We start from the raw sequence: 25,054 nt of genomic DNA on the forward strand, positions 1-25,054 counted from the left end.
ATAAATCATATTTAAACAGAAAATGAATGAAATATTTTGATAGAGGAAGAATTTAACGCCAGTGAAACGAAAATTACCTCCCTTATTGCTGTGTTATTTCCCTTGGATCAGGAAACTATTTGCTTCGACTCTTATGTCGGTGTGAAGAAATTAGTTCTGTAATTAAGACTACGAGATGCTTAATTACTTATTACAGACTGGGCAGACAATTTAAAGGAGCCTTCGGTATACCTTTATAGGTGTGCCCTAACATCGACTTTGTTACCTCATAACTTTTAGAAAGAAAATGTATATTTTCTAATGAAATTTTCTACGAAAACCTTTAAACTGACACACACCACAAAGTCATTTCAAGTTTTATTTTGTGTCAGTATGTATGAATGCGCCCCCATTTATTTATCTTGTCTCTATTTTGCATTAAATTCTGGTTTTATTGTAATCTTCATCATCTGAAAGATATTTGTAGAAATGGTCATTAAAAAAAAACAAACCTAGTTTTCTGAGTCATGAGGAAACAAATTCAGTTGTGGGAATCATTTATATGCTAATTGCCAACTTCAGAATCCGGCAAACTTTCGGAAAAACCTTCACAGATTGAAATTTCTCCGTTTTTGACGGGATTTTTCCAATTTTTGTTGCTGTCTTCTACATTTCAAAACAAAGGTTGGGCATTTTACAAAAAATAATTCCAAATTTTTAAGTATCTGTATCACCCGTATCCCGTCATGTCTTCATGACAGAAGCCAATGTTACGTTTTTGATGTCGAAGATTACGAATATGCAAAAAATAAAAAAAAAAATTTTTTTTATTTCGCCCCCCAAAATTTAAATTTTTCATATTCTTTATTTCAAAGAGATCGGAGCGAATTGACGAACCTGCAAATCGAAATTAAATCCAGACAAAGACATTAAAGTGAAGAGAATTTGCGTTTTTTTTTTTTTTTCTTTTTTCGTTATTTTTCCACAATATTCAACATTTTGAAACAAATAATTCACATTTTTTTGAGAAAAAATTTATAAACCCCGCTTAATGATAAAAGATAACTTTTTTTTTCTTTTTTTTTTATGTTTATAATATTTTACATTCTGGAATTTACAAATTATAAGTCTCTGAAAGATTTTTTTTTTCTTTTTTTTTTAATAATTTACAATTAAAATAAATAATTTGTTTTTAAATCCCGATTTTTTTCAAACGATCCTCAAAATTGCCTACATAAAAATTAAATTAATTAAAAGAAAAAGAAGTTAATTACCACTTACCTGGTTTCATCATCGTTTGGGTTGATGGACAGAGTTTTTGCTTTTCTTCCATTTTTAACATATTTTCGATTCACGGTCGAGAAATGTCCCTAAAGAAAGAAACTGTCGTAAAGTCATTCCAACAGTAACTGTCCCATTTTTTCCCGGGTACAGGAATAAATTATTTATTATACCCTTTGTGGGTTTCTTATTTTGTTTTTAATATGATAGAGCAGTGCTGCTATTTCTGGCAGGTCGAGCATCCTTCCATTCGTTTGCTGCGACCATCTGTTGCAAAAATTGAAAAAGCGGAGCACAAGGAGATCTTTTCCCTGGTCTCATTCTGCTTTCTTCAATCAAAAACGTTCTTCTTTCCGTTCTAATCTCCTGAAATGATCCTTCTATAATTACTTCATTCAAAATTCCGATTTAGTTTTTCACGCATCCACTTATAAGTATTTTAAGTGTTTGATTAAATAGTTTGTAATAACATTTTCTGAAAGAAGCGGCAGACTCTTTCTCTCGAAATATCGATAACCTGAACAGAAGGGCAACAGCTGATCAATGGGTGTCTTAATGTGTTCTTTTCTTAGGATGTGGTCATTATTTCCTTGAAATATCTTAATGGAAAAAATCGTCCATGTTGGTCACCAACGCAAGCAATGGCGACGACGTCAAATTGTTGTTTCTCTCTTAATCATTTCATTAAATTTTTACATCAGTAATTTCGAGATGAACAATGAGTGTCCGGGAAAAAGTCACAGACAAAAAAAAAAAAACGTCTCCATTTAACCAAAAAGTTTAATTCCGTCATTTATTGCCAATCCATGGCAAGTCCAGATGAACAGGGCATCTTCCATTGTATCGAGGCGCATAGTAGACGAATATTTCAGACGAAACTCCTTGTGCTTCTCTCGTCAAGCAACACGCAAAATTATGAAGATGTTCTTAAGGTTAGATTTCACCCAACACATTTGCAGAGGCTTAAAAACAGGAAATTTAAAAAAGATTTTCGAGGCACCCATCGCTTCTCCATCTGCCAAATGTTTTGAAATGAGCGAGACGGGGAAAGAAATGGGAAAAACTCGACAAAATCGGATAAATTCTAATTTCGGTGGATCCGCTTTTCCGAATCCTGTTCATTGTATGAATTGGCGATAGGTGAGGTTAAAATGTAAGAGATACCTTTTGATTTTGTGGCTCAAGTTCGAAGTGAAGAGGGAAGTTGTGTGGTCAGGTTGGTCTCAGGTTCGTATGGTCGTCGTTTTGATCCTAGACCCAGTTCTGTGTTGTCCGTCCGTAGACAAAATATTTCATTTGACGTGGTTCCATTCACCTCAATAAATTTTCTGATAATAAATCTTTAAAATTCTGACAATATATTTTCTGGTTCCGTGTGCTATTCCACAAATTATTACACTCAAATCTTGCGAATGCAAAACGTCGCCCCTCATGAAGTGAGCATGGCATCAAATTGATTGAATCACTGAAGTAGCAGACGACAATTATTCTATGGCTATTTACTGGGGGCTCATGGGTACTTTCAAATCCCGCTGATGTCAAGTTTTTTTTTTTTTAATACACCCTGGAATCGACAAAGCAAAACATCAGTCTGTAGTGATAAATTAAAGGAATTATCAGAGCATCGGACAAAATGCTTTTCGGTATTTATTCCGGCAATTTATCTTCAGAGTTCGAATGCCGCCCTATTAAGCCCTGCCATTTTTTTTTTTCTGGGTGTTGATAAATCATAAAACCAGTCCAGGGACGACGAATTGGTGGAATTGTCCGAACATTAAACAAAAACTGTTTCAGTATTTGTTCCGCTTCTTTGGATTCTGAATGCAAACTTATTAGATCTAGCAGACAGGCGAATGTCATTGGACTGCGGCCATGCTGGTGCATCACCTCGTAGTGTTTAGTTGAATAAATTGACCCAAGTATTTATTTTAAAGTTTGATATCGGTGTGTTTTACCGAACTGCTAAGTTACATGGGGGGGGGGGCTAATGCAGTATCGCATCTCTCCTTGAAAAATGTTTTCGGATTCCTACGTTTTAGATGTCGAAGATTACAAATATGCAAAAAAATTTTTTTTTTTTTTTTAAATTTCGGTGTTACCGTTGTTTTTAGCACCAGGAAGACATTCATATCTATTTTTTATACACATATCTATATGCTTATTGAATTTAAAATTATGAAAACGTGGTTTCTTGCATATTCGGAATCTCCGTCATCTAAAACTTAAGGGGAAAAAGATTTCGAAAAAGTTCAACATTTTAGTGGGGGGAGTTAAAATTTTTTTGTTTTTTTTAGCATATTGATAATCTCCATCTTAAACGTAGGAATCCAAAAAAAACATTCTCAATAAAATGCATTTTTCAAGAAGAGGTGCGAAACTGCATTAGCCCGTTACAGGGACATAAACAAATGAATACCAGTTGTCAAGCAGTGGTAGGGGACACATAATTACGACGGGCTTCCTCAGTTTTCATCTACCAAATCCGCTCAAAGGACATTGATCGATCCATTGATCGGTCCAATGGCGTCGAACTTAAAACCATATGGCTGAAAAAGTGAGCTTCTTAACTCAACAGCCAGCAACTTTAATTTGGAATGAAGAACAGTTGGTGAACTTCAGAATCTCTTAATTTCATTTCCACTTCCATGTCCACCACATATTTTACTAATTACGTTAATTACCTAATCAGCACTCATCACTTCTTTTTTAAACTGGAAGCTCCAGTAATTTTATTTTTGACTTAATTTTATGATAATTTATTGAGCATATTTCCTCCTTGAAGAATTCAATTATTAAAATTTCAGTCTCTTCTTCAATCGATTTCCTAACGAAAGATATTTATAAGATTCCTTTTATATTCTGCTGTGGTGGACGAGAATGATTTTGCACAAGAATCAGTGTTTGTGTTGTTGTTGTTGTAACAACTGTGCAATTACTGTGGATGATGCCAGGTAACCATAGGTAGTGAACATGCTTTTCTTGACATACTACTAAAGATATACCCAATACACAAGTTTAAACTTTAATTTTAACTTATAAATACAGTAATGCCTCGCCATATTGCAGTTCACCTATCACGTTTTATTATTTAAGTTTACGTCGATTCTTCCTTGGTGTTGTTTTGCATTTATAATAGAACAAATATATACAAATTATAAAAATAATTTTCAAAAATATACAGTTCAGTACTGTTTCTACTTTGCAGATTTTCACCTATCGTGGTGGGGTTTTGGAACTTACCACTCGCGATAGTCGAGGGATTACTGTATGTGTGTGTGTATATATATCTATACACACACACACACACACACACATGTATAAACTCATTATTTTAAAGCAAGTTTAATAAATATTTACTGATATGAGGGACAATACTGGAAGTAGAGTCAAATTTATTCTTTTCTATTCTAGGCACAAGGCCTGAATTTTCTAAAAGTGTTGATTTAGACCTCTTCACCTGATGAGTTACTGAATAAGTCAAGCTAACAAATAAGCTGTCAGGTGAAAAAAAAAGTCCCAATCAACACCAATAAAATACACACATCTTTGTAAATAAATAAATAGGACAAAGAGTACTCAATACATATAATAGAGTATATTTATTTGTTCAGACCACATTAACCAATATAAACATATTTTTCTTCATTTTATAATTTTATATTTTTAAGATGTTTGGTCGCAGTTTGTGGAAGATTTAGTTGCAATTTCTTACAGGCTGAACAACCTTGTAGTGGCTTCCTCATTGAAGTATTCACTGTAGCCACAGAAATGGTTTGAAAACAATTTGGAATTTTAGCATCATGACTGTTGTTCATATAACCATGAAGTTAACAAGACGAAGGTTAAAAGAAGCTTTGTAGGCTGGAGGTGAGAGAGAGTGGGGAGGAATGCAAGCAAGAAATAAATAAGCAGAATTGGGTAACAAAGAGCATTTAAAAGCAACGGAATTACTTAAACAGAAACCAAGGACATTTCATGTTTATATTCAAGGGTGAAATGGAATCACAGAAATATTATCATCACTGTGAACTTTTGTAAACCTACATTACACAACCCTGGATTGTCATACATACACACACACTCTCTCTCTCTCCACATACTATATATATATATATATATACATATTATCTATCTATATATATATACATATATATATACATATATATATATATATATATATATACACACATATATACATATTATCTATCTATATATATATACATACATATACTGCATATATATATATATATATATATATACACACACACACACGGACATTTATTACACACACACAGCACATATATATATATATATATATATATATATATATATATGCTATGCACACACTTATGTAAAAGCACACCTTTGTAAATGTACAAAGAGGATAAAGATTATCCGTTCCATGTAGCCGTAGGATTTGTTTGTTCTACAGTTAAACGATTGATGTTTACCAAGACAATAATCCCTTCAAAATAATTATAAGCAGGAGGACCCAGTCCCACCTACCAACCCAGGAAGCATTCACAGAACAAACAAAAAAATAAAGTTGGGCCTTTATAGTAATAACATAAGACCAAATGTTGCCAGTAGAAATAAACTGCCAAACATTTCATCCTTTTTTATGTTTAAAGGGTTTTGTTGTTGTTGTTCCCCATGCTGTTATGAGTTGTTGTTGCTAATGAAAGCATTTCATTGTTCTATATTGACATTATGACAGAAAGACAACAGCCAAAAAGGAGTCTAGACTCTGTTGGAAGAGTTACTCGGTTTTCTCCAGAAGCTTACACCAGTCTGGTAAAGTATTGGTTTCCATAAAGCTTTCACGAGATACAGAACGGCCAGGTAAGGTAATCATGGCACCAGCAATTGCTCCTAGAACATAAAATATGTTAAGATTATAATATACACCAGATAAATGAGAAATAAACAGAAATTTCAAACACAAACGTTGAAGGTCTTTTTTTCTTTTATAACAGGTCTTAAAAAAAAAAAAAAAAAACTCTTATTTGTTCCAGAGTTTGGTCTGCTTCTCGCTGAGGCACCAAATTCAAGGTATTTTGAGCCAATCACATCAACCAGACCATTTTGTCAGTCATTTGAATGGTCTGCATTTATCAAGTGATTAAGTCCATCCACGATTAAATGAACATAAATACACAAAGGGCTTCATGCAATTTCTTATTTCTTTACTGCCCACAAGGGGCTATACACAGAGTGGACAAACAAGGACAGACAAACGGGTTAAGTCGATTATGTCGACCCCAGTGCGTAACTGGTACTTATTTAATTGACCCCGAAAGGATGAAAAGCAAAGTCGACCTCAGCGGAATTTGAACTCAGAACGTAGCAGCGGGCGAAATGCTTAGTAGTACTTCCATGGAAGACATATATCATACAGCCATAAAACAATAGATCTCACAACAAAGAGACTTCTAATAATTTACAGAATATAAGAAGAGGATATAAGCAAAGATAGGATTAGGGTTAGGGTTAGGGTTAGGGTTAGGGTTAGGGTTAGGGTTAGGGTACGTACCTCCCAGCCAAGCAGTATAGTTTTCAATGCAAGGCGGCTGGTGGAACTTAAAAGCTTGAATTTTTAGCTTCTCAGAGTATCTTGGTTTGCTTAATTGGTCATAAAGTTCTTTCTGGAGTCGACTATAAAACCCAGGCAACTGACAAGTTCCGCCTGTGATGATAAGGTTTTCAGCTAATTCACGACGCGTATCAATTGGACACTACAAAATTAGAATTTTAAACCATTCGTGAAATATAAATTCAAAACATACTTTAGAAATCAAAATTAAATCTATCAACCAATATTAAAATGTATCAACCAGTATTAAAAAATACACGTTGGAATATGTGTGTGTGTGTGTGTGTGTGTGTGTGTGATAAAGTGGACAAAAATAGATTTCTCTGCTGTGTAGTAAGAAGTTTGCTTCCAAACCATATGGTTCTGGGTTCAGTTCCACTGCAAAGCCTCTTGCAAGTGGATTTGGTAGATGGAAACAGAAAGAAGCTCATTGTGTGTGCATAGCTGATGGAAGCTGATCTCTTACCTTAATTAAAGAATCCAAGATCATAGTTGATAGTGACATCTCCTCATTATCCTGCTCAAACAAAATTTCACAAGCCTCCTCTCTGAAAAGAAAAGGTCAAAGACAGGAATGGGACATGTGACAAAATCTTGAATAGAACCCAGCAAAAAAATAAAACTTTATTATAATACAGAAGAATTAGCACATAGATTAGGGTCTACCATGAGCCCCTAGGACTCAAAAGGCTACAGCTTAACTCAATTTCCAGAGTGTCTAAGTGATTGAGATTACAACATTCCATCACAGCTATTGCTGGATAGCATTTACAGCTGAGTGAACTGGAACAATGGGAAATGGAGAATTTTTACTCAAGGCCACTCTGAAAAAAATCAGTGCATAGTTCTGATTTTATGAGCATCAAGTTGATGAGTTAAATATTTCACTCCGAAAGAGATACCATTTTATAGCAGACAAGGCTGACTGGTCCCATGCCAGCGGCACGTAAAAAGCACCATTCAAGCGTGGTTGATGCCAGTACCGACTGACTGGCCCTCATGCTGGTGGCACATAAAAAGCACCCACTACACTCTTGGAGTGGTTGGCATTAGGAAGGACATCCACTGCAGAAACCTTGCCAGATCAGATTCGAGCCTGGTGCAGCCTTCCGGCTTGCCAGCCCTCAGTCAAACCGTCCAACCCATGCCAGCATGGAAAGCGGACGTTAAACGATGATGATGACGAGGCATGGTTGCATGGTTAATAAGTTCACTTCCCAACCACATGGCTCCGAGTTCAGTCCCATTACATGGCATCTTGGGTGTGAGTGGTTTCCATTGTCGTCCTGAGTGATGACCTAAGCCTTCTGGACAAAAACAGATAGGACATCATGTGTGTGTGTGTGTGTGTGTGTGTGTGTGTGCGTGAATGTTTGAGTTTCATCTTGACATCACATGATCGTTATAAAGGAGTGTCACTCTCACACAAGCAGTGTCCTTTGTTTCCAATCTTCTGTAAAGACACATTTCTATTAATGTTCAGTTGTCATTATTCAGTGAAGTTATAAGGTTTCACTGAAAAACTTACCTCACTCTTCCGCTGATACGTAGGAAACTGTCTCCATTGAATGGATATTCCACATCAGGTGGTGAAGGCGGCAACTGGAAAAGAAAAATATGTCGTGATGATAAAAAAGAGAGTTTAACAAATAAATGATAGAACAAAATAGCTTATGAGCACAGGTGAGGCCAGGTGCTTGAGAAGTTTGCTTTCAAGCCACATAGTCCCAATTTCAGTGTCTCACTCGTGGCATCTTGGGCAAGTGTCTGCTACTTTGGACCCCAACCAAAAGTAGTTTGCTGCGTGTATGTTTGTGTGTGCGTGTTTTGGGTGAACAAAATCTGTGCATCACAAAGAAAAATGGCTGGAGATATTTAATTCGGTGTTCTGAGTTGCGTCCCTTCAGATATAAAACTTGGCTTTCTTTCATATATATATATATATATATATATATATATATATATATATAAAACCCAAAGCTTTATTCAATAGATGGAAGCTTATTGGTCGACTAAATTCAGCACCACCGCATGGCCTTCATCAGGGTTCACTCTATTACAAAGTTGTGTAGATGAAACAACTGGAAATCGATACAGAAGTAGGGCAACTCGGGCAAGTGTCTTCAACTTTAGCCCCAGGCTGACCAAACAAGCCTTGTGAGTGGATTTGGTAGAGAGAAACTGAAAGAAACTTATCCAGAGTGTGTGTGGGTGTGTGGGGGTGTGTGTGCATGCATTTTAACTTGTAGGAAGATTTACGAAGAATAAAATAAAAACCTTGCTTGAATCTTCTTTCCCACAGTAGACTGCTAATATTTGCTTTGCTCGGTTAATATTTGTAACAAAACAGCAACGAACTGTAAAAAGAAAAACAAAAAGACAACAAAATAGAGGAAATAAAATAAAACTATAATAAACAAAAAAAAAACCATATTCGATGTGAATGGAAAAGATTATTTCTTTTGAATAATCCTTAAGGTTTGATTATTAACATTTATAAAATGGGTGAGATGATACAGGCCAACTCCGGATGTTAAGAAGATTGAAATGCCACGAAGCATTGCCAGCTAGCTGAATTGCTAACAATTCTGCCAACCAATCTTTCATCTTTTTATTTGTCTCAGTCACTGGGCTGTGGCCATGCTGGAGCACTGCTCCAGAGGATTTACTCAAACAAATCAACCCCAGTACTCATTTTTCATCTTTTAAAATCTGGTACTCATTCTATAACTCTCTTTTGCCAAACAGGAACAAAAACAAACCAACACTAGTAGTCAAACAGCAGTGATAGTGGAACACACACACACATAAATATGATGGGCTTCTACACAATTTCCATCTACTAAATTCACTCACACAGCATTCCAAGGATTCAAAGAATATATTTATATTCATTAACCCTTTTGCAACCCACATGAGACTTCTCTTCCAAATATGATTCCAGCAAAATTTCTTGTTAATTTATGATCAAACACCATTTTAATCAAGTTACTTTACTGAGTTCTTCGTTACAAAAAATAAGGTAACAAAAGGGTAAAATATGAAAGCAAAACTTTAAAAAAAATGTAAATTACCTTTAATATCTTCCAAAACCTCTTCTGTGAGGTCATCTAGAACAGTGAAGAAACAGAAACCATTATGTGAATGAAGAGAAGGACATGCATATCATCATCATCATTTAACATATCTGCTTTCCATGCTGGCATGGGTTGGACGGTTTGACTGGGGTCTGGGAAGGTTTCTACAGCTGAATGCCCTTCCTAATGCCGTGCTTTTTATGTATCAACAGCACAGGAGCCAGTCAGGTGGCAATGGCATCGGCCACAACTACAATTTCCATTTTGATTTCAATCTTGATTTGATTTTGATTTTATTTGACTCAATAGGTCTTCTCAAGCGCAGCGTATTGCCCAATGATTCAAGGGTACTTTTAAATGGGCTGGTTATGCTACATTGATATAGTCTATGGCTGTGATCTCACTTTACTTGCCAGGAGAGACATTAAATATCTGTGTCAGTACTTATCTTGTTTCTTTTTTTTCTTGTTTCAGTTATTGAAGTGGAATCATTCTGGGGCACCACCTTAAAAGGCTTTAGTCAAACAGATCAAACCTCATCACCACCAGCATTTATTTTTTAAGTCTAACACTTATTTTATCTGTTTTTATATATTTTGCTGAACTGCTAAGTTATGACCCCCCCACCCCCGATAGGATGGTGAGGCCATATCAGGGTTGCCTATTTACAGTTGAGTGAACTGGGGCAATGCAAGAAAAGAAGTGCTTTGCTCAAGGCCATAAAATGCCACTCAGTCTGGGAATTGAACTCATGATTGCTAGATCATGAGAGCAAAACCCTGGCCACAATAATGGAGCTGATAGTGTTTCATGGAGAGAGCAAACTTACCCACTGGTGGCCTCTTAACAGCAGCAGCTTTATCATCTCCAGCTTCGTTATTAGAATTTTCCAAAAGGACCCTCAAATTTCTGAAATACATCCATGGTGAATGGCATTTAAAAACAGACCAAAACAGAATAAATTGTTTCAATATAAACAACAACAACAGAAGGATACAGATTTGTATGGGCGACATACATCAATTGAATTAACCCCAGCAGATAACTGATATGTTTTCTTTACTAACCCAGGATGTAGAGGAATGGAACTAAATACTATTTAGTTTAATATTTAATAGTTCAAATCACACTGAAAGAAAAGTGAATTTTTTATTGTCTGCAGGGTCAATGAAAGAAGTGTTAAAGAAATATTTTTAGGATTGATCTATAATTTAAATAATTTCCTTCCAAGCTCTACAAGCTTTTACCAAAATTCCAATAACAAGTATAGCTCTTCCTTTTAAGCTCTGTAACAACATTTACCAATATTCCAAAAAGAAGAACTTACTGATGAATAGCTTTACCAGCCAATGGTAATATTTGAAGTCCCTTCAAAACTGGTGTCCATTCATAGATCTGAATCAGTTGTTAAGGATTGTTTGTACCTGAAAAGTATTTCTCTCTGAAAATTTGAAGAAAAACAAGAAAACACAAAAAAAAAAAGGTGAGGAAGAATTAAACACCACCCCATCCACATCACATACCTCCTCTCATTTTTGTAAGCAGATGTTCCTGATAAACCTTGCCCCAACATGGAATTCTATCGTTTTCTTTTCAATTCTATGTCACATGGAAATCAATGACAAGGAAGAACAGCAAGATTTTCAGGAATGCAACACTTTTGAAATGCAGGGAATGACTGTATTAAGAGAAATTATTCCAAACTTGAGGGTCACAAGGTTCTTCAGGTGACAATATTTTCTCCATTGGAGTAAAACACAAGGGACATGATGGAGTAATAAGGTCACAGAAACATTGGAATCAACTAATTTCAATCAAGCAGAACATTTCTTTCTAATGGTTTAACCAACAAAAGGAGTAGTGGCACCCATGACATTTGCAGAGACTCCAGTTCTGAAGAGGCTTTACCCCAGCCCCTTGGAAAGGACATAGGCCATTGACAACTTTCCTGAACTCTTCTCAACTCTAGGCATTTTTTCCTGATTCTCTCCTGTTGGTTTTGAATTCTCATCAATGCTTCTGTAATTTTGCTTTTTCTCCAGATAAGCGTGTTGTCCCTACATGTTCCACTGGCACAGCTCTAAGGTATGTAAAACACCATGCTGAAATAAAGACTGGACCTTGTGATAGAGTTCTGGAGATTTGATGGGAGGGGTGGTGGTGGTGGTGAGTAAGCCACAATTTATGTGTTGCAGAAAGCAGCAAATCAAGATAATGAAGTATCCTTATAGGAGAGGCCTAGGGTTATAATGCTTGTAACAAAGAGGACATTGTTCAAGACATCCACGGTAAACAAGTTGACCTATCATGTCTCCCATCCTAAAGAGGAAGTAGAAATCATCCAATGAATATCTGCACATTTTCTGTCGGTTCAATTTCCTTTACTGAAGTTGATTTGTGTGAGTAAATTCCAGAAGGGACTGCCCCAGCATGGCCACAGTCTAATCCCTGAAACAAAAGATGAATTGTAATTTTTGATTTTCTTTTCGTTATTCAAAGAAAAGGATACAGGAATTACAGAAGCTTCTTTGTAGCCAACATCCATAACTAAACCACATCCTATACCGAGTGTGTAGAGGGGTGTAAGATGAGAAGGGACAAAGTACACAGAGGGAACCTGAGTGAAAAGAAAAGAAATAAGCAATTAAACAACAGAGAAAGAAAAGCACCGAGTACACTCTGTAAAGTTGTTGGCATTAAGAAAGGTGTCCAGCCATAGTAACCATGCCGAAACATGGTGAAATTTTACTGGTTTATATAAATCCTTCCTTATATCTATTATAATTCTCTGCAATGAATTCTTATAAGCTTTATATCTTACCTCAAAATATTGGAACAAAACTTTGGCCAAAGTTTCACGGAATACTGTAGGACATAATAAAGATTCACAAACCACAACTCTTCGGTCTTGAGACTTCATAGTAATGTGTCTGCAAGAATAAAAGAAGAAATAAGGAAACAGTCAACAGAATTACAAATATAGGAATCGAGCTTTGAAAGAATTGAAAAATGCAATTATTGCTGTGGTGCAAGGGATTCTATCTGACCATTGATATTAAACAAGACCAGTGATGAGGTCAAGTTAAGGAAGTATTTTAACAAAGTGCCCCTCAAATACTGTCCATACTCTGTACTAATCAACGAAAATAGTATCCTAATGCAAAAGATTATTCGTTACTCCAAAATATAAGACATTCCTCTTATCCCTCTCACCTGTTCCCCTATCCCAACCCTCTTCACATTTAACCTCTGGTGCCTTGAGAGTACATCCAGGTACCTCATCACTTCCATTTTCTTTCCTTTTCCACCTGAGGTAACCATATATCTCAAGATAACTGTTTTTGTTCCTCCTCTCAACATCTTGTACAAGCCACCTCCATCAATATTACATCCTACTCAAGCAAGGGGTCTTGTCTTGCAAGTTACCTGGTGACCTCACTAATGCCAGTGAACACAAAAAAGCAGCCAGTAGTACACTGTGTAGAGTGGTTGGCATTAGAAAGAGCATAAAAAATTTTTATACAAACCTGAAATATAAATGCTTAAGAAATTCTTTCAGATTTTCGTAAAGTTCTTTGCTGTTTTTATAATCCCAAACATTTTGAGTCTGAAAAATAAAAGAACAAAAGAATAAACAAAATCTATTTTAATAATTTACAAGAAAATTAAAAAATGATAACATTTGGAAAAGTAATAGAAAACATATATTTCCTATGGCCGAATGGTTAAAATGTATGATTGCCAACCAAGTAGTTTTGGGTTCAATACTATAGCACAGCACATTAGGCAAGGGTCTTCTACCATAGCTGTAGGTGAACCAATGTGTTTTGAATAAAATTTGGCCAACACAAATTGTGCTTGTGAGTGTATCTTTCAGTATTGGCAGCGGACTTAAACGTCAAGGCAAAAAAAAAAAACATTTTATTCATTTATTTGTTTCAGTCATTTGACTGTGGCCATGCTGGAGCACTGCCTTTAGTCGAACGAATCAACTGCAGGACTTATTCTTTGTAAACCCAGTATTTATTCTATCGGTCTCTTTTGCCAAACCACTAATTTACAGGGATGTAAACTCCAATATAGGTTGTTGAGATGGTGGAGGGACAAACACAAACATATATATATATATATATACCACTGGCTTCTTCTAGTTTCCGTCTACCAAATCCACTCACAAGGCTTTGGTTGGCCCAAGCCTATAGCTGAAGACACTTGCCCAAGGTGCCATGCAGTGGGACTGAACCTGGAACCATGTGGTTGAGAAGCAAGCTTCTTACCAGAGCCACACCTGCACTTATATGGCCTGCGCATATATTGGTGCTTCTGAATAAAGAATTTCAAAAAGTAGTAGTGGTTTTGTTTTGTTTCATACCATTAATAACAACAGCATTGTGAAACACAAACATGGCTTCTAGGCTACAATCAAATGATCAAAACACATAAAAGATTTACATGTCTCATGTTCCACAAATGTAAACCTAGCGCTGTTAATTACATGTTTCAACTGGCCACCACCAACAAAAGGTTGAAAAATGACATTCCCTTCTCTGCTGCTTCAATCAGTAAATAAACAGCAACAGACAGAATTAAATGTTTTTAAAAAGTCAAACTGTTTAAATAAGACTGCAATATTCTGCATGAAGAAAATAGAAAAAAAAAAAACTCTTTACCTCTCCCTGTCTGTTTTTCACTTGACTAGGAATAATATATCTTGGTCCCATCTCTCCTGCAAAGCCACATCTGAAAAACACAAAATTACATATAATTTCAATTTAATATTAGTCCTTTTCTTTTGTCGTGTTATAGTATGACAAAAGCTACAAATGGCAAACCACACAAAGCAGCTAACAAACTACCAAGGGTGTTTTAGATGAGATGCTTGCAATTAGATCAGGCCCTGAAGTTTTTGAATTCCTTGATATTCTTTACAATGTCTGATGTCTACCCTGATGTGCGGGGGAGGGAGGCTCAAGTTTAGATGGGTGTGTACTCTCCACTTAGAGTTCCCATCTACTTTGTGTTATTTTTAGTGATTAACTTTCAAGAAATATCTGATAAGAATGCTTCCTTCATGTTGGAGAATAGGTTTGCTGTTGTGCTGTGTACAGTCGAGATAGTAATTGATGCTAATCGTTCAGTACATTGTGTTATGGAAGAACCCTGCATCAGCCTCTATATCCCCACAACAAATAAAAAAAAAAAAGGACTTCAGAGAACTCAAAGCATTGCATTACTCAGCATTAGACACCACTCGGAACACTTGTCATTCGCTATTCCTTAGATTCAAAAATTTCAATCTCATTCAGATTGAATGGTTCCTCCACTCCTTACCTTGGGCAAGTGTCTTTTACTATAGCCTCAGGCCGACCAAAGCCTCGTGAGTGGATTTGGTAGACGGAAACTGAAAGAAGACTCATGTATATATGTGTGTGTTTTTGTCTCCTACCACCGCTTGCGACCGGTGTTGGTGTGTTTACGTCCCCGTAACTTAGCGATTCGGGAAAATAAGTGCTGGGGTGGATTCGTTCGACTTAAATTCAAGGCGGTGCCCCTGCATGGCCGTAGTCTGATGACTTGAAACAAAAGATAAGTCCCAGAGCACTTCTTCACTCGGGGGTCAGCGATGCTGGGCTGCACATCACCGGAACTCGGTGCAAAAGAACAGTGACTTTACCCACGGACCGAGTCAGAATCAACAAGCATAGAGAAATAGAGTGGTCAGTGGAACTAATACAATATGTCCAGTCTGTCACACCTCACCACCTACGATTTCTGACTGCATGTCGGAGTGTGCAGTAGGGTTTTCACCTAAGCAGAGACATGGCATATCAAGAACAACAGATCTGCGTGGAAGTGGCTAGCCATTTGACCGATTACACTTATGTATCCATAATCTGCTAAATAACAGCTGACCGGAGGCTAGATAAAAACTGCGTTCTTAAATTTTCAGGTCTTTGTCGGTTTGACGTCATTTATTAAATAAGTAGGTTTTATGTAATCAGACATCGCAGAAATAAATCATAGATTTTAGATACTGATTGAATTTATCTCCTTAGTGACATTTTCTACGAAACGGTAAATTTATAACAGACGTACAGATGTGTATATATATACCCAAGCAATTTTAAACATAAATTTAACAAATATATTCTTATATGCAGATAGTTATAGTATATAATTATGGTTATGATATACTTAATAAAATGTATTAGAATGGTTGTGGATATTTAGAAATGATTCATATTTATCGAAAAAATCACAAAAACGGAAGTTGCTAACTTCATTTCCATCAACGTTTACAGCTGATTTAAGTGGAGATTTAATGAATTAGGGAAACCATTTGTTGGTAAGGACTTTCTAATATATTGTAACTTACTTTGTGTAGGCTGTTCCGATATCAAAAATAACAGCAGGGAACACAGAGGCCTCGTATAACGGCATTTCGGGGTCGGTTTTGGGTCCAACTTAGAAAACAACGGCCATGATAGAATGACATGGACACGATTCGGTTCGGCTCGGCAATTTACGTATTGACGATTTCTACCGACATTTACCGAGCGATTCGGCACAACCCGGTAATTTCCGTCTAGTATTTATATTGTCAAGGACACAGCAGCTCTTACTTGAAGGTCAGCATCGAACCTGTGGTTGTTGTCTCTCCTGCAGGGATTTGATCGGTTCTAGCACATTTCCAAACATAAACGACGAGATGGCAGCTTATAAAATTGTTTTTGTGAGGCACGGTGAAAGTGAATGGAATCAGAAAAACCTTTTCTGTGGTTGGTTTGATGCTGATCTATCAGACACCGGCGTCAATGAAGCTAAAAGTGCTGGAAAGGTATATATAAACATATTTATACATCTCATTACAGTGAACCACCATTTATATATATATACACGCACACAAGGATATATAGTCCTACGGGGAAATCAGTAACCTTAAACCATCGTTTATTTAAGTATAGGGAAAGGACTGTCAACGTTCGATGTCCAAAACCCCTTTAGGTCTTCCAAGATGTGGATTGTTTCATATTCAGTTTGCAATTTTATTACGGACAGAAGACAAAAAAGTGTATATTGTTAGAAATAGCAGCTAAATCTCCCTCAGTGACATTGTATCAATCAGTCTAACTGATGTGAAGTTTATTGCGTTAAATAAAAACTGGGATAATTTCGGTTTAATGCCTTTGAAATTAGTCTGATCATTGTAGGTTGACCTGGTGTTAAATAACAATTGAAAATGGGGATATTAATGTATGCCTGTGATATATATCTAGGAAGAGCTTTATAAATCTATATAATATATATTATATGCACATACACAAAGAAATTGGTATTTAATTTTTATTATTAGATTATTATAGGGATTTGCTACTGAGTTTGATAGAGTGATAGAAGAGAAATCTATAAAAGAGCAGCGCCATGGCCTTATAAGGTTTGCTTCTTTGATAGAAATAGAAAGAGACGAGACATGATGACATCTGCTGCGTCGCTGAAAAATGAAGATTCGAAGACAGAACAACGACGCAATCGCGTCGCTCGACATGGCTTAAATAGCAGCTAAATATCCCTCAAATTGCAACACAGTTGGCTTAACACGGGAAGAATACCGCTTTGGAGTATGTAATTAATGGGTGTACAAAAATCATAAATTATTTTAGAAACTACGGTAATGCCGTGATGCAGTAGTCTTGTAGGTCAAGGTTAATTTAGGGGCCAACAATTGTTTCTTTGACCTGTTTATTAATTACACACACACACACACCTGATATGTGTTATTTTCAGAAGTCTTTTGTTGGTGCTTGATATAAACGAATGGTGCCTTCCTCGATGCTGTACTTTAAACTCTGGTATATTCCTATAAAGCATCTTAGATGAAAGGAGTTATAAGAACGTCAAATAAACGGATGTATATATAATGTAGTATATGTGAAGTGCTGTCGTTATATATGGTTTGTGAAATTCGTAAAATAAATAGAAGATATTCTGAACATTTATTGGGTTTTTTTTCTTGTCAAGAATAATTTTATTTTATAACAACTCTTTTCTACAAAAAGTTAGGGTGTTGTTTAAACGGTCTCAACGTAATTGTCACTGTTGTTGCCTGTGGTATGTAGGTCAAGGATGTTTGTCAAGGTTGCCAATGAAGGTGAAACTGTTTCAATATTGTACTTTGAGATATGTGTGCCGACTGTTACCATTATTATTATTATTATTATTATTATTTCTGGCCTTGTGCCTATCTTTCAAATTACACTATCGTTACAAGCACCGGAAAAATACTTAGTTCTATTTCGGGCTCTTTATTACCTGAGTTCAAATCCCGCCGAAGTCTACTTTGCCTTACATCCCTCCGGGGCCGATAAAATAAAGTACCAGTCAAGTACCGGGGTCGATTGCACTGACTCACCTTCTCCCTTCAAAATTGTTGGCCTTGTTCCTAAATCGGAAACAATCACTGGTTTATTTCTCAACTTAACGGTAAACTGACAGAATCGTCACCGCGTCGGACGAAATGCTCGCAAGCATTTCTTCTGATTCTGTACGTTTCAAATCCAAAATCCGACAAATTTGTCTTTTATCCTTTCGGGGTCGATAAAATAATTACCAGCTGAGCCCTGAGGTCGCTGCAACTGTCTAACTCCCCACCTCCTCCAAGAATGGTTGGCCTTGTGCCAACATTTAAAACCCTTATTATTTCTAGCCTTTCGTGACTGTGGGATAACTGTTGATCGATACGGTTTCTGATGTATTTTACTGTTATTCATTACATCATTGAATATTTCTTTGGTTTGGAAACCATGGTAAATTGTCCAGGGACGATGAGGAGGGCCTCTGTCGTCTTACTCTGACCTTGGACAAAAGGCTGAGTACAGATAGATTCCTTAAACGGGGGCAGTTACTGCATCCGAAGTCGAACAGAATAAAATGTTGAAATACATTTTTAAACATTTTATTCAGTTCGATTGGTGGGGGCCGCTCACTACGAAGTTTTCGCCATCGGCGTCTTGCCTTACCGAAATATCAAGTGATGCTCATGAGGGCGGGTGTTTGGCTGTTCCTCAGTTTCAGCCACGACATCACTTGCAGTAATGCGGGATTTCTTTCTTTTTTAAATTTTGCGTAACCTTAAACATTTTTAAGGTGGGGAAGGCCTCTATCGTAGAGTGTAATGGAGGTAGTGTATATACCTTTTGGACTCAATTTTATCATTATCACCTATTTTTTTGTTATTTGTAAATTATAGTCTTAACGCATATTTCATTGGGTTATTGTTGTAGCGTAATCGATCAGACGAGTTTTGGTGGAGCTGACCAAAAGTCTTCTGACCGTGGCGCTCATGTCTTTCTATTTTCTGATGTAGTGTATCTAAGACTACATTATCTAATGTATTATGATTTTGGGAAGATTAGGCTGTTGTTTTCAGCAGTTCGGATGATCACATAGAGGTTCGTTCGTTAGCTAGTAAGCTGTCTGTGTATGTAAGTAACTACGTGATTGTGATCACGTCGCTTTGTGCCATCAAAATATTGGGATTGGCTGTAAGCTCTCTCTCTCTCTCTCTCTCTCTCTCTCTCTCTCTCTCTCTCTCACTCTCCCTATATATATATATATATCTATATCTATTTCTCTCTCTTTTTCTCTCTCTCTCTCTCTCTCTCTCTCTCTCTCTCTCTCTCTCTCTCTCTCTCTCTCTCTCTCTCTCTCTCTCTCTCTCTCTCTCTCTCTCTCTCTCTCTCTCTCTCTCTCTCTATATATATATATATATATATATATATATATATATATATATATATATATATATATCTATTTATCTCTATATCTCTCTATCTATCTCGTAATAAAGTTGAATAAAACAATCCAATATTTTTCTCTTATTGTTTCAAGTTTAAAGCTCGTTGAAGTTGACTTCAATTTTTATCCTTTCGTCGTTAAAAAATACCAGTCAGTTCCAATTACTCGGGTTAATCCAGACAACAATGAGCGCATCTTACGACGAAATGCGTAGCGTTGTTGCTAAGGCTGTAGTTCAGCGTTCAAATCTTCCCAGTCGAGTCTTTCATCCTTCTGGAGCAAATAACAAGATGGATTTAATCAACTTCATCTTGACCTCTTCGTGTCGTGTGTCTGTATTATTTGTTTCGGTCATTGGACTGCGGCCATGCTGAAGCACCGCTTCGAAGGATTTAGTCGAACAAATCGAATCCATTATTTTGTCCTATCGCTCTCTTTTGCTCGGTTGCTAAGTTACTGAGGTGTAAACAAACCAACATCGGTTATCTAGCTCTGGTAGGGATAAAGACGCATGCATATACGACTGTATTCAAATTCCATCAACGTTGAATTTACTTTCTTCTGGTGTCGAGGAAAGGAAGAGCCAGTGAGCTACTCGACCTCCCTCCTTAGAAATTCGTGGCCTTGCAACGAAGTTAGAAACGATTTCATTTTAGATTTGGCAAATAGAATATTGTATTTAGCTGTAGTTTCCATCTACCAAAGTTACTCAGAAAGCATTGGTCAGTCCAAGGCTATAAGTGGAAGACACTCAACCAAGATGTCACAGAGAGGAACTGAACCCAAAACCACATGACTGCAAAGCAAGCTTTTTAACCACTCAGCCATGCCTGATTTTGTTTGCTTCATCTTCTTTTAATCTGTGGATTTGTTAATCAGTTCTGTAAATTTAAATGGGTGAATCATTTTAAAGAAGATTGGCAAACAGATACATTTTTCATTTTATGATAAAATAATCCGTTTTTTTTTTGTTTTTTTTCTATTAAATTTAGATGCTGAAAGAAAAGGGTTTCACATTTGATATTGCTTACACAAGTGTATTGAAGAGGGCTATCAAAACATTATTTCTCATCCAAGAGGAACTTGATCTCCACTGGATCCCTGTAACCAAACACTGGCGATTGAATGAAAGACATTACGGCGCCTTGCAGGGTCTTAATAAGGCAGAGACTGCCAAAAAGTATGGTGAAGACCAAGTGAAAGTAAGTAGATTGAAGAGTTATTTACAATTGTGATTGATTAATTGATCTTTGTTGATTTTTTTTTTTTTTTTCTCCAAGTTTGGGCTCCAAGACCAGGAAGATGGGGTTGGCTAAATGTTTTCTGGGAAGCAAACTGACAGCTGCAGAGAAAGAATGGACATCATGGTTAATGTTGTGAGGATCTGAAGGGGTGAGAGAGGATGAGTGAGTTGGAAGTGCTTGGGTGGAGGTACCATGAGACTAGACAACTCTGAGGAGTGGTGACCACAGTAATTAAAACATAATAATTCATCATTGTCGTCATTTTAACACCCACATTTCCATGCTTGCATGGGTTGGATGCCTTCCTGTCACCAATCCACACTGGTTTTCCAGCAAGGTAAAATTTCACCATGGCCAGACATGTTTTTGCAAAATATAACACTGGAAATGAACAACATTCATTTGTACCAGTCACAGGATGTCAAGACAAGTGGGACACACACACATATATATATATAGGACAGGCTTCTTTCTGTTTCTGCCTATCAAATCCAGTCACAAGGCTTTGGCTATAATGGAAGGCATTTGGTGCAGTACAATAGAACTGAACTCAAAACCCTGGGGTTTAGAAGTTTTACTAAATTCCTTGAAATTCTCAATATTCAAAATCAATTGAAACAAATAAGTGATTTATTTGATGGGAAATATGGTCATGAAAGGGTTAATTGTTTATATCTTTCTTTTCAATTAAAAAAATTTTTTTGAAACATTTTATATTTTTTAATTTTCAGATTTGGAGACGATCTTACAACATCCCACCTCCAAGTCTAGAAGAAGGTGACCCTCGTTGTGCTAGTAACCAACCTGCTTATGCTGTGAGTAACAACCTATTTCATTGTATGAATAACTAAAGTTATCTCACTCAGCCTACTCGTCATTCTTTCCTTGTAAGAACAATAAAAGTCACTAATTTATACTCAAATGCTGATAGAAACTATACGAATCTACATGTAAATTATTTTTCCTTTTTAGCATCTCGATAAAAAGCTCATTCCTAAACGTGAATGTCTTGAAGACACAGTTGCAAGAGCTCTGCCTTTCTGGCATGATGTTATCGTTCCAGCACTGAGGGTAAGGGTCTATTTTGTTTGTTTGACTAACCCCACTGGTTTAGCCATTTATTGTTTTTGGTTGTACTAAACAGGGACAGTTTTGAGGATATTTAATCTTGATTAATAGGGACAGTAGTGTGTGTGTGTGTGTGTGTGTGTGTGTGTGTGTGGATAGATAGATAGATATATTTGTTATCCTCTTTCACAAATATATATATCTGCTAAATCGGAAACCTAAAATGGATCTATAGCTCCTGTCTCACTTACAAGCTTGGAACCCTGATAGCATACCTATTCATTTAGATCACCAGTGGTATATGTAATTTTATTCTTTTACTTGTTTCAGTCATTAGACCGTGGCCATGCTGGGGCACTGCCTTGAAGAATTTTTAGCCAAATGAATTCATCCCAATACTTGTTTTTTTTTTCTTTATTAAGCCTGGTACTTATTCTATTGGTCTCTTTTGCCAAACTGCTAAGCTATGGGCCATGAACACACCAAAATTAGTTGTCAAGCAATGGTGGCAGGGGACGGGACAAACACAGACACATACCTAGATATATACAACAGGCTTCTTTCAGTTCCTGTCTACCAAATCCATTCACAAGATTTGCACCAGCCTGATTCTATAGAAGACACTTGCGCAAGGTGCCACACAGTAGGACTGAACTCCGAACCATGTGGTTGGGAAGCAAACTTCTTACCACACAGCCACATAGATAGCTTCATGGCCACAAACCACATTTACTCCCCTGTGTAAACCACACTTTCTGGTACACAACTTCAATAAAAACCTTTATCAACGAGGGAGGGGAGTTTTGTTTCATTATCACAATCAGCCAGTAATTAGAAATGCAAATGAATATTGCACACGGGCACCATATTGAATAAATTACCTTGTGCTTTTATAATATATGAAACCTGAGCCAGCAAAAGTTGTTGTAGGTCATGATCTTGCCACTTGTCTGTAAACATGTTTGAGTGATGGAGTGTAGAGGTTGGGGGGGGGGGGAGGCTGGAGATGAGTTAAAACATAATTGACAGAAATGGTGGTGAAGGCAGTGGGGTAGTGACAGCTGAATTTGAAGGAAACGGGTGTAGGGAAATCAAGAAACTCATGAGTGAAGGTCAGGAAAGAAAATGAAGAAGTTTTATGAAAGGTTGTCCGTCAAACTGTAAAATGTGATTCCATGTCAGATTATGTTGTGAAGGTCATTACTGGTGTATTGCTGACATTAATGGTAAGAAAGCTGCTAAGAGGGAATTTTCAGTATGAGAGAGAAAATGGAGAAAACGGGAAGGAATCTTACTGATAATGCCAAACGGAATGGGACATTTGTGTGCGACAGTTTAGATGCAAAAGATGTGGTTTCGCTGATGGGACATTGGACCTGTTTTGGCACTGGCAATAATATTTCATAACAACACAATGTTGGGCAGTGGTTTTAGACCACATACAACCTTCAAGCATCCTTCTAGCAGTCTCCCACTGTCTTCTCTCTCTGAATAAGTTTTTCTTTAATTGACTTTTACGTCTTTTGGTGCAGCACCCCTAAAAAAAATCCAGATTTGGATCTGGCCCAGATATTAAAAAAGGTTGAAAACCATTAATCTGTAGTCTTGCAGTCTTTAGGGAGTCTATTTTAATGCATTTTCTATATTTTTTTTTTTTTTAATTTATCCTGTTACAAAAGGTTTTAGGAAAATATTTGAATTTATTTTTTTTTTTTCAGACTGGAAGGAAACCCATTGTTGCTGCTCATGGAAACAGCTTGCGTGCTTTGGTGAAATATTTAGATAACATGTCAGAAGAGGATATTCTTGGTCTTAATATTCCAACAGGTAATATTTTTTACAAATACTACTATACAGTAATCCCTCGACTACCACAGGTGTTACATTCCAAACCCTCCCTCCCGCCCTGCATGATAGGTGAGAATCCATGAAGTAGAAACAGTACTGTATATTTTTTGTATATATTCATTTTATTATAAATGCAAAAATGATAGATGTAATTCCACAGATGAAACAACTGGTCATTAAATAAGAGATTAACTAATCCAACTCCCCCCGAAAAAAAAAAATTTCAAGCCCTGTGCTTTTAGTAGAAAGGATTATCTGGATGGAAGTATATCTCCTAACATTCATAGCATTCAGATTATCCTGTCGAATGTTATGCTTTATTGATTCAGTTTTCAATTAATCGTGCATTTTCTCATAGCATCGATATTCCATTGATGTTGTCATTTATTTTTAGAATGACATTGTAGGGTAGGTGTGAGAGGCCAAGCCTGGTCAGTTTGAACATAAAAAAAGGTGGGATATTCAGACCAGACATGGCCAGTTTAAATGTTAAAGGGTTTAACCATTTCTGAGAATTATCTCATTCGTTAAACATTTTTTTCCTCTTTATTTCAGGTATTCCACTTGTGTATGAACTGGACAAAGACATGAACCCCATCAAGCACTACTACATGGCTGACGAAGCTGCTGTGAAAGCTGCTATTGATAAGGTCGCTTCTCAAGGCAAGGCTAAGTAGAAGCTGAACACTTTAACACAAAACCTTTTTTCTTCATAAAAAAAAGAAAACAGCCGTTTTCCTTGATTATGTAACTTCTCTAATCATTTAAGTTTTTAATTAAATGGTCATTATGAAAAGAATGACCAGTTGCCGTATTTTATTTATTTCATTGTTTTTCTATATTTATGGAGAATAAATTATACCTTACACTTCCAGCTTCTTTTTTTATTCCTGTTTTCTTGGGTCTACAACTCAGACCTTGGTCACCTGGTTCCAATGGCGTACAAGTGACCTAAATCACAAGGTACCCACTGAATGGGGACGCTGGTCCTTAATTTTGAGGGGAGGAAACCAGTCGATTACATCAAGTCTGGTACATTATCAACCCCAAAGGGATGAAAGAGTAATGACAACCTTAGCAGGATTTGAACTCAGAACATCAAGAGCCAGAAGAAATGCTGCCAAACAGTTTGATGCATTGGGGTTGCTTTTTTTTTTACTTTCTCTTAC

The 25,054-nt window shown here is 36.6% G+C and overlaps 2 protein-coding genes across 2 annotated transcripts; one reads left to right on the top strand and one right to left on the bottom strand.

The window, feature by feature from the left end:
• Positions 1-5,875: 5,875 nt before the first annotated feature.
• On the bottom strand, positions 5,876-16,482 carry LOC106882940 (actin-related protein 10). The gene is made up of 13 exons (XM_014933784.3): positions 16,307-16,482; positions 14,601-14,670; positions 13,458-13,537; positions 12,752-12,860; positions 12,440-12,547; positions 11,258-11,325; positions 10,760-10,839; positions 9,928-9,963; positions 9,131-9,210; positions 8,382-8,455; positions 7,320-7,401; positions 6,794-6,995; positions 5,876-6,132 (listed from the first exon to the last, which is right to left on the bottom strand). Exons 1-13 carry the CDS (start codon positions 16,369-16,371, stop codon positions 6,020-6,022), a joined length of 1,167 nt encoding a protein of 388 aa, XP_014789270.1. The 5' UTR covers positions 16,372-16,482; the 3' UTR covers positions 5,876-6,019.
• A 69-nt stretch (positions 16,483-16,551) lies between these two features.
• Positions 16,552-24,759, top strand: LOC106882941 (putative phosphoglycerate mutase). The gene is made up of 6 exons (XM_014933786.3): positions 16,552-16,768; positions 20,718-20,927; positions 21,701-21,784; positions 21,942-22,040; positions 23,756-23,864; positions 24,441-24,759. Exons 1-6 carry the CDS (start codon positions 16,640-16,642, stop codon positions 24,560-24,562), a joined length of 753 nt encoding a protein of 250 aa, XP_014789272.1. The 5' UTR covers positions 16,552-16,639; the 3' UTR covers positions 24,563-24,759.
• Positions 24,760-25,054: the final 295 nt, after the last annotated feature.

This window comes from Octopus bimaculoides, chromosome 18 (genome assembly GCF_046866305.1).
Source record: "Octopus bimaculoides isolate indiv1 chromosome 18, ASM4686630v1, whole genome shotgun sequence".
NCBI lineage: Eukaryota > Metazoa > Mollusca > Cephalopoda > Octopoda > Octopodidae > Octopus > Octopus bimaculoides.

Coding starts and splice junctions, on each gene's coding strand:
- LOC106882940 (XM_014933784.3), bottom strand. CDS start 16,371: ATGCCGTTATACGAGGCCTCTGTGTTCCCTGCTGTTATTTTTGATATC. Junction 12,861..13,457: donor CTTAAGCATTTATATTTCAG/GTTTGTATAAAA, acceptor TTATTCTTGCAG/ACACATTACTATGAAGTCTC. Junction 11,326..12,439: donor AAGAAGCTTCTGTAATTCCT/GTATCCTTTTCT, acceptor CAACTGATTCAG/ATCTATGAATGGACACCAGT.
- LOC106882941 (XM_014933786.3), top strand. CDS start 16,640: ATGGCAGCTTATAAAATTGTTTTTGTGAGGCACGGTGAAAGTGAATGG. Junction 16,769..20,717: donor AAGCTAAAAGTGCTGGAAAG/GTATATATAAAC, acceptor TATTAAATTTAG/ATGCTGAAAGAAAAGGGTTT. Junction 21,785..21,941: donor GTAACCAACCTGCTTATGCT/GTGAGTAACAAC, acceptor TTTCCTTTTTAG/CATCTCGATAAAAAGCTCAT.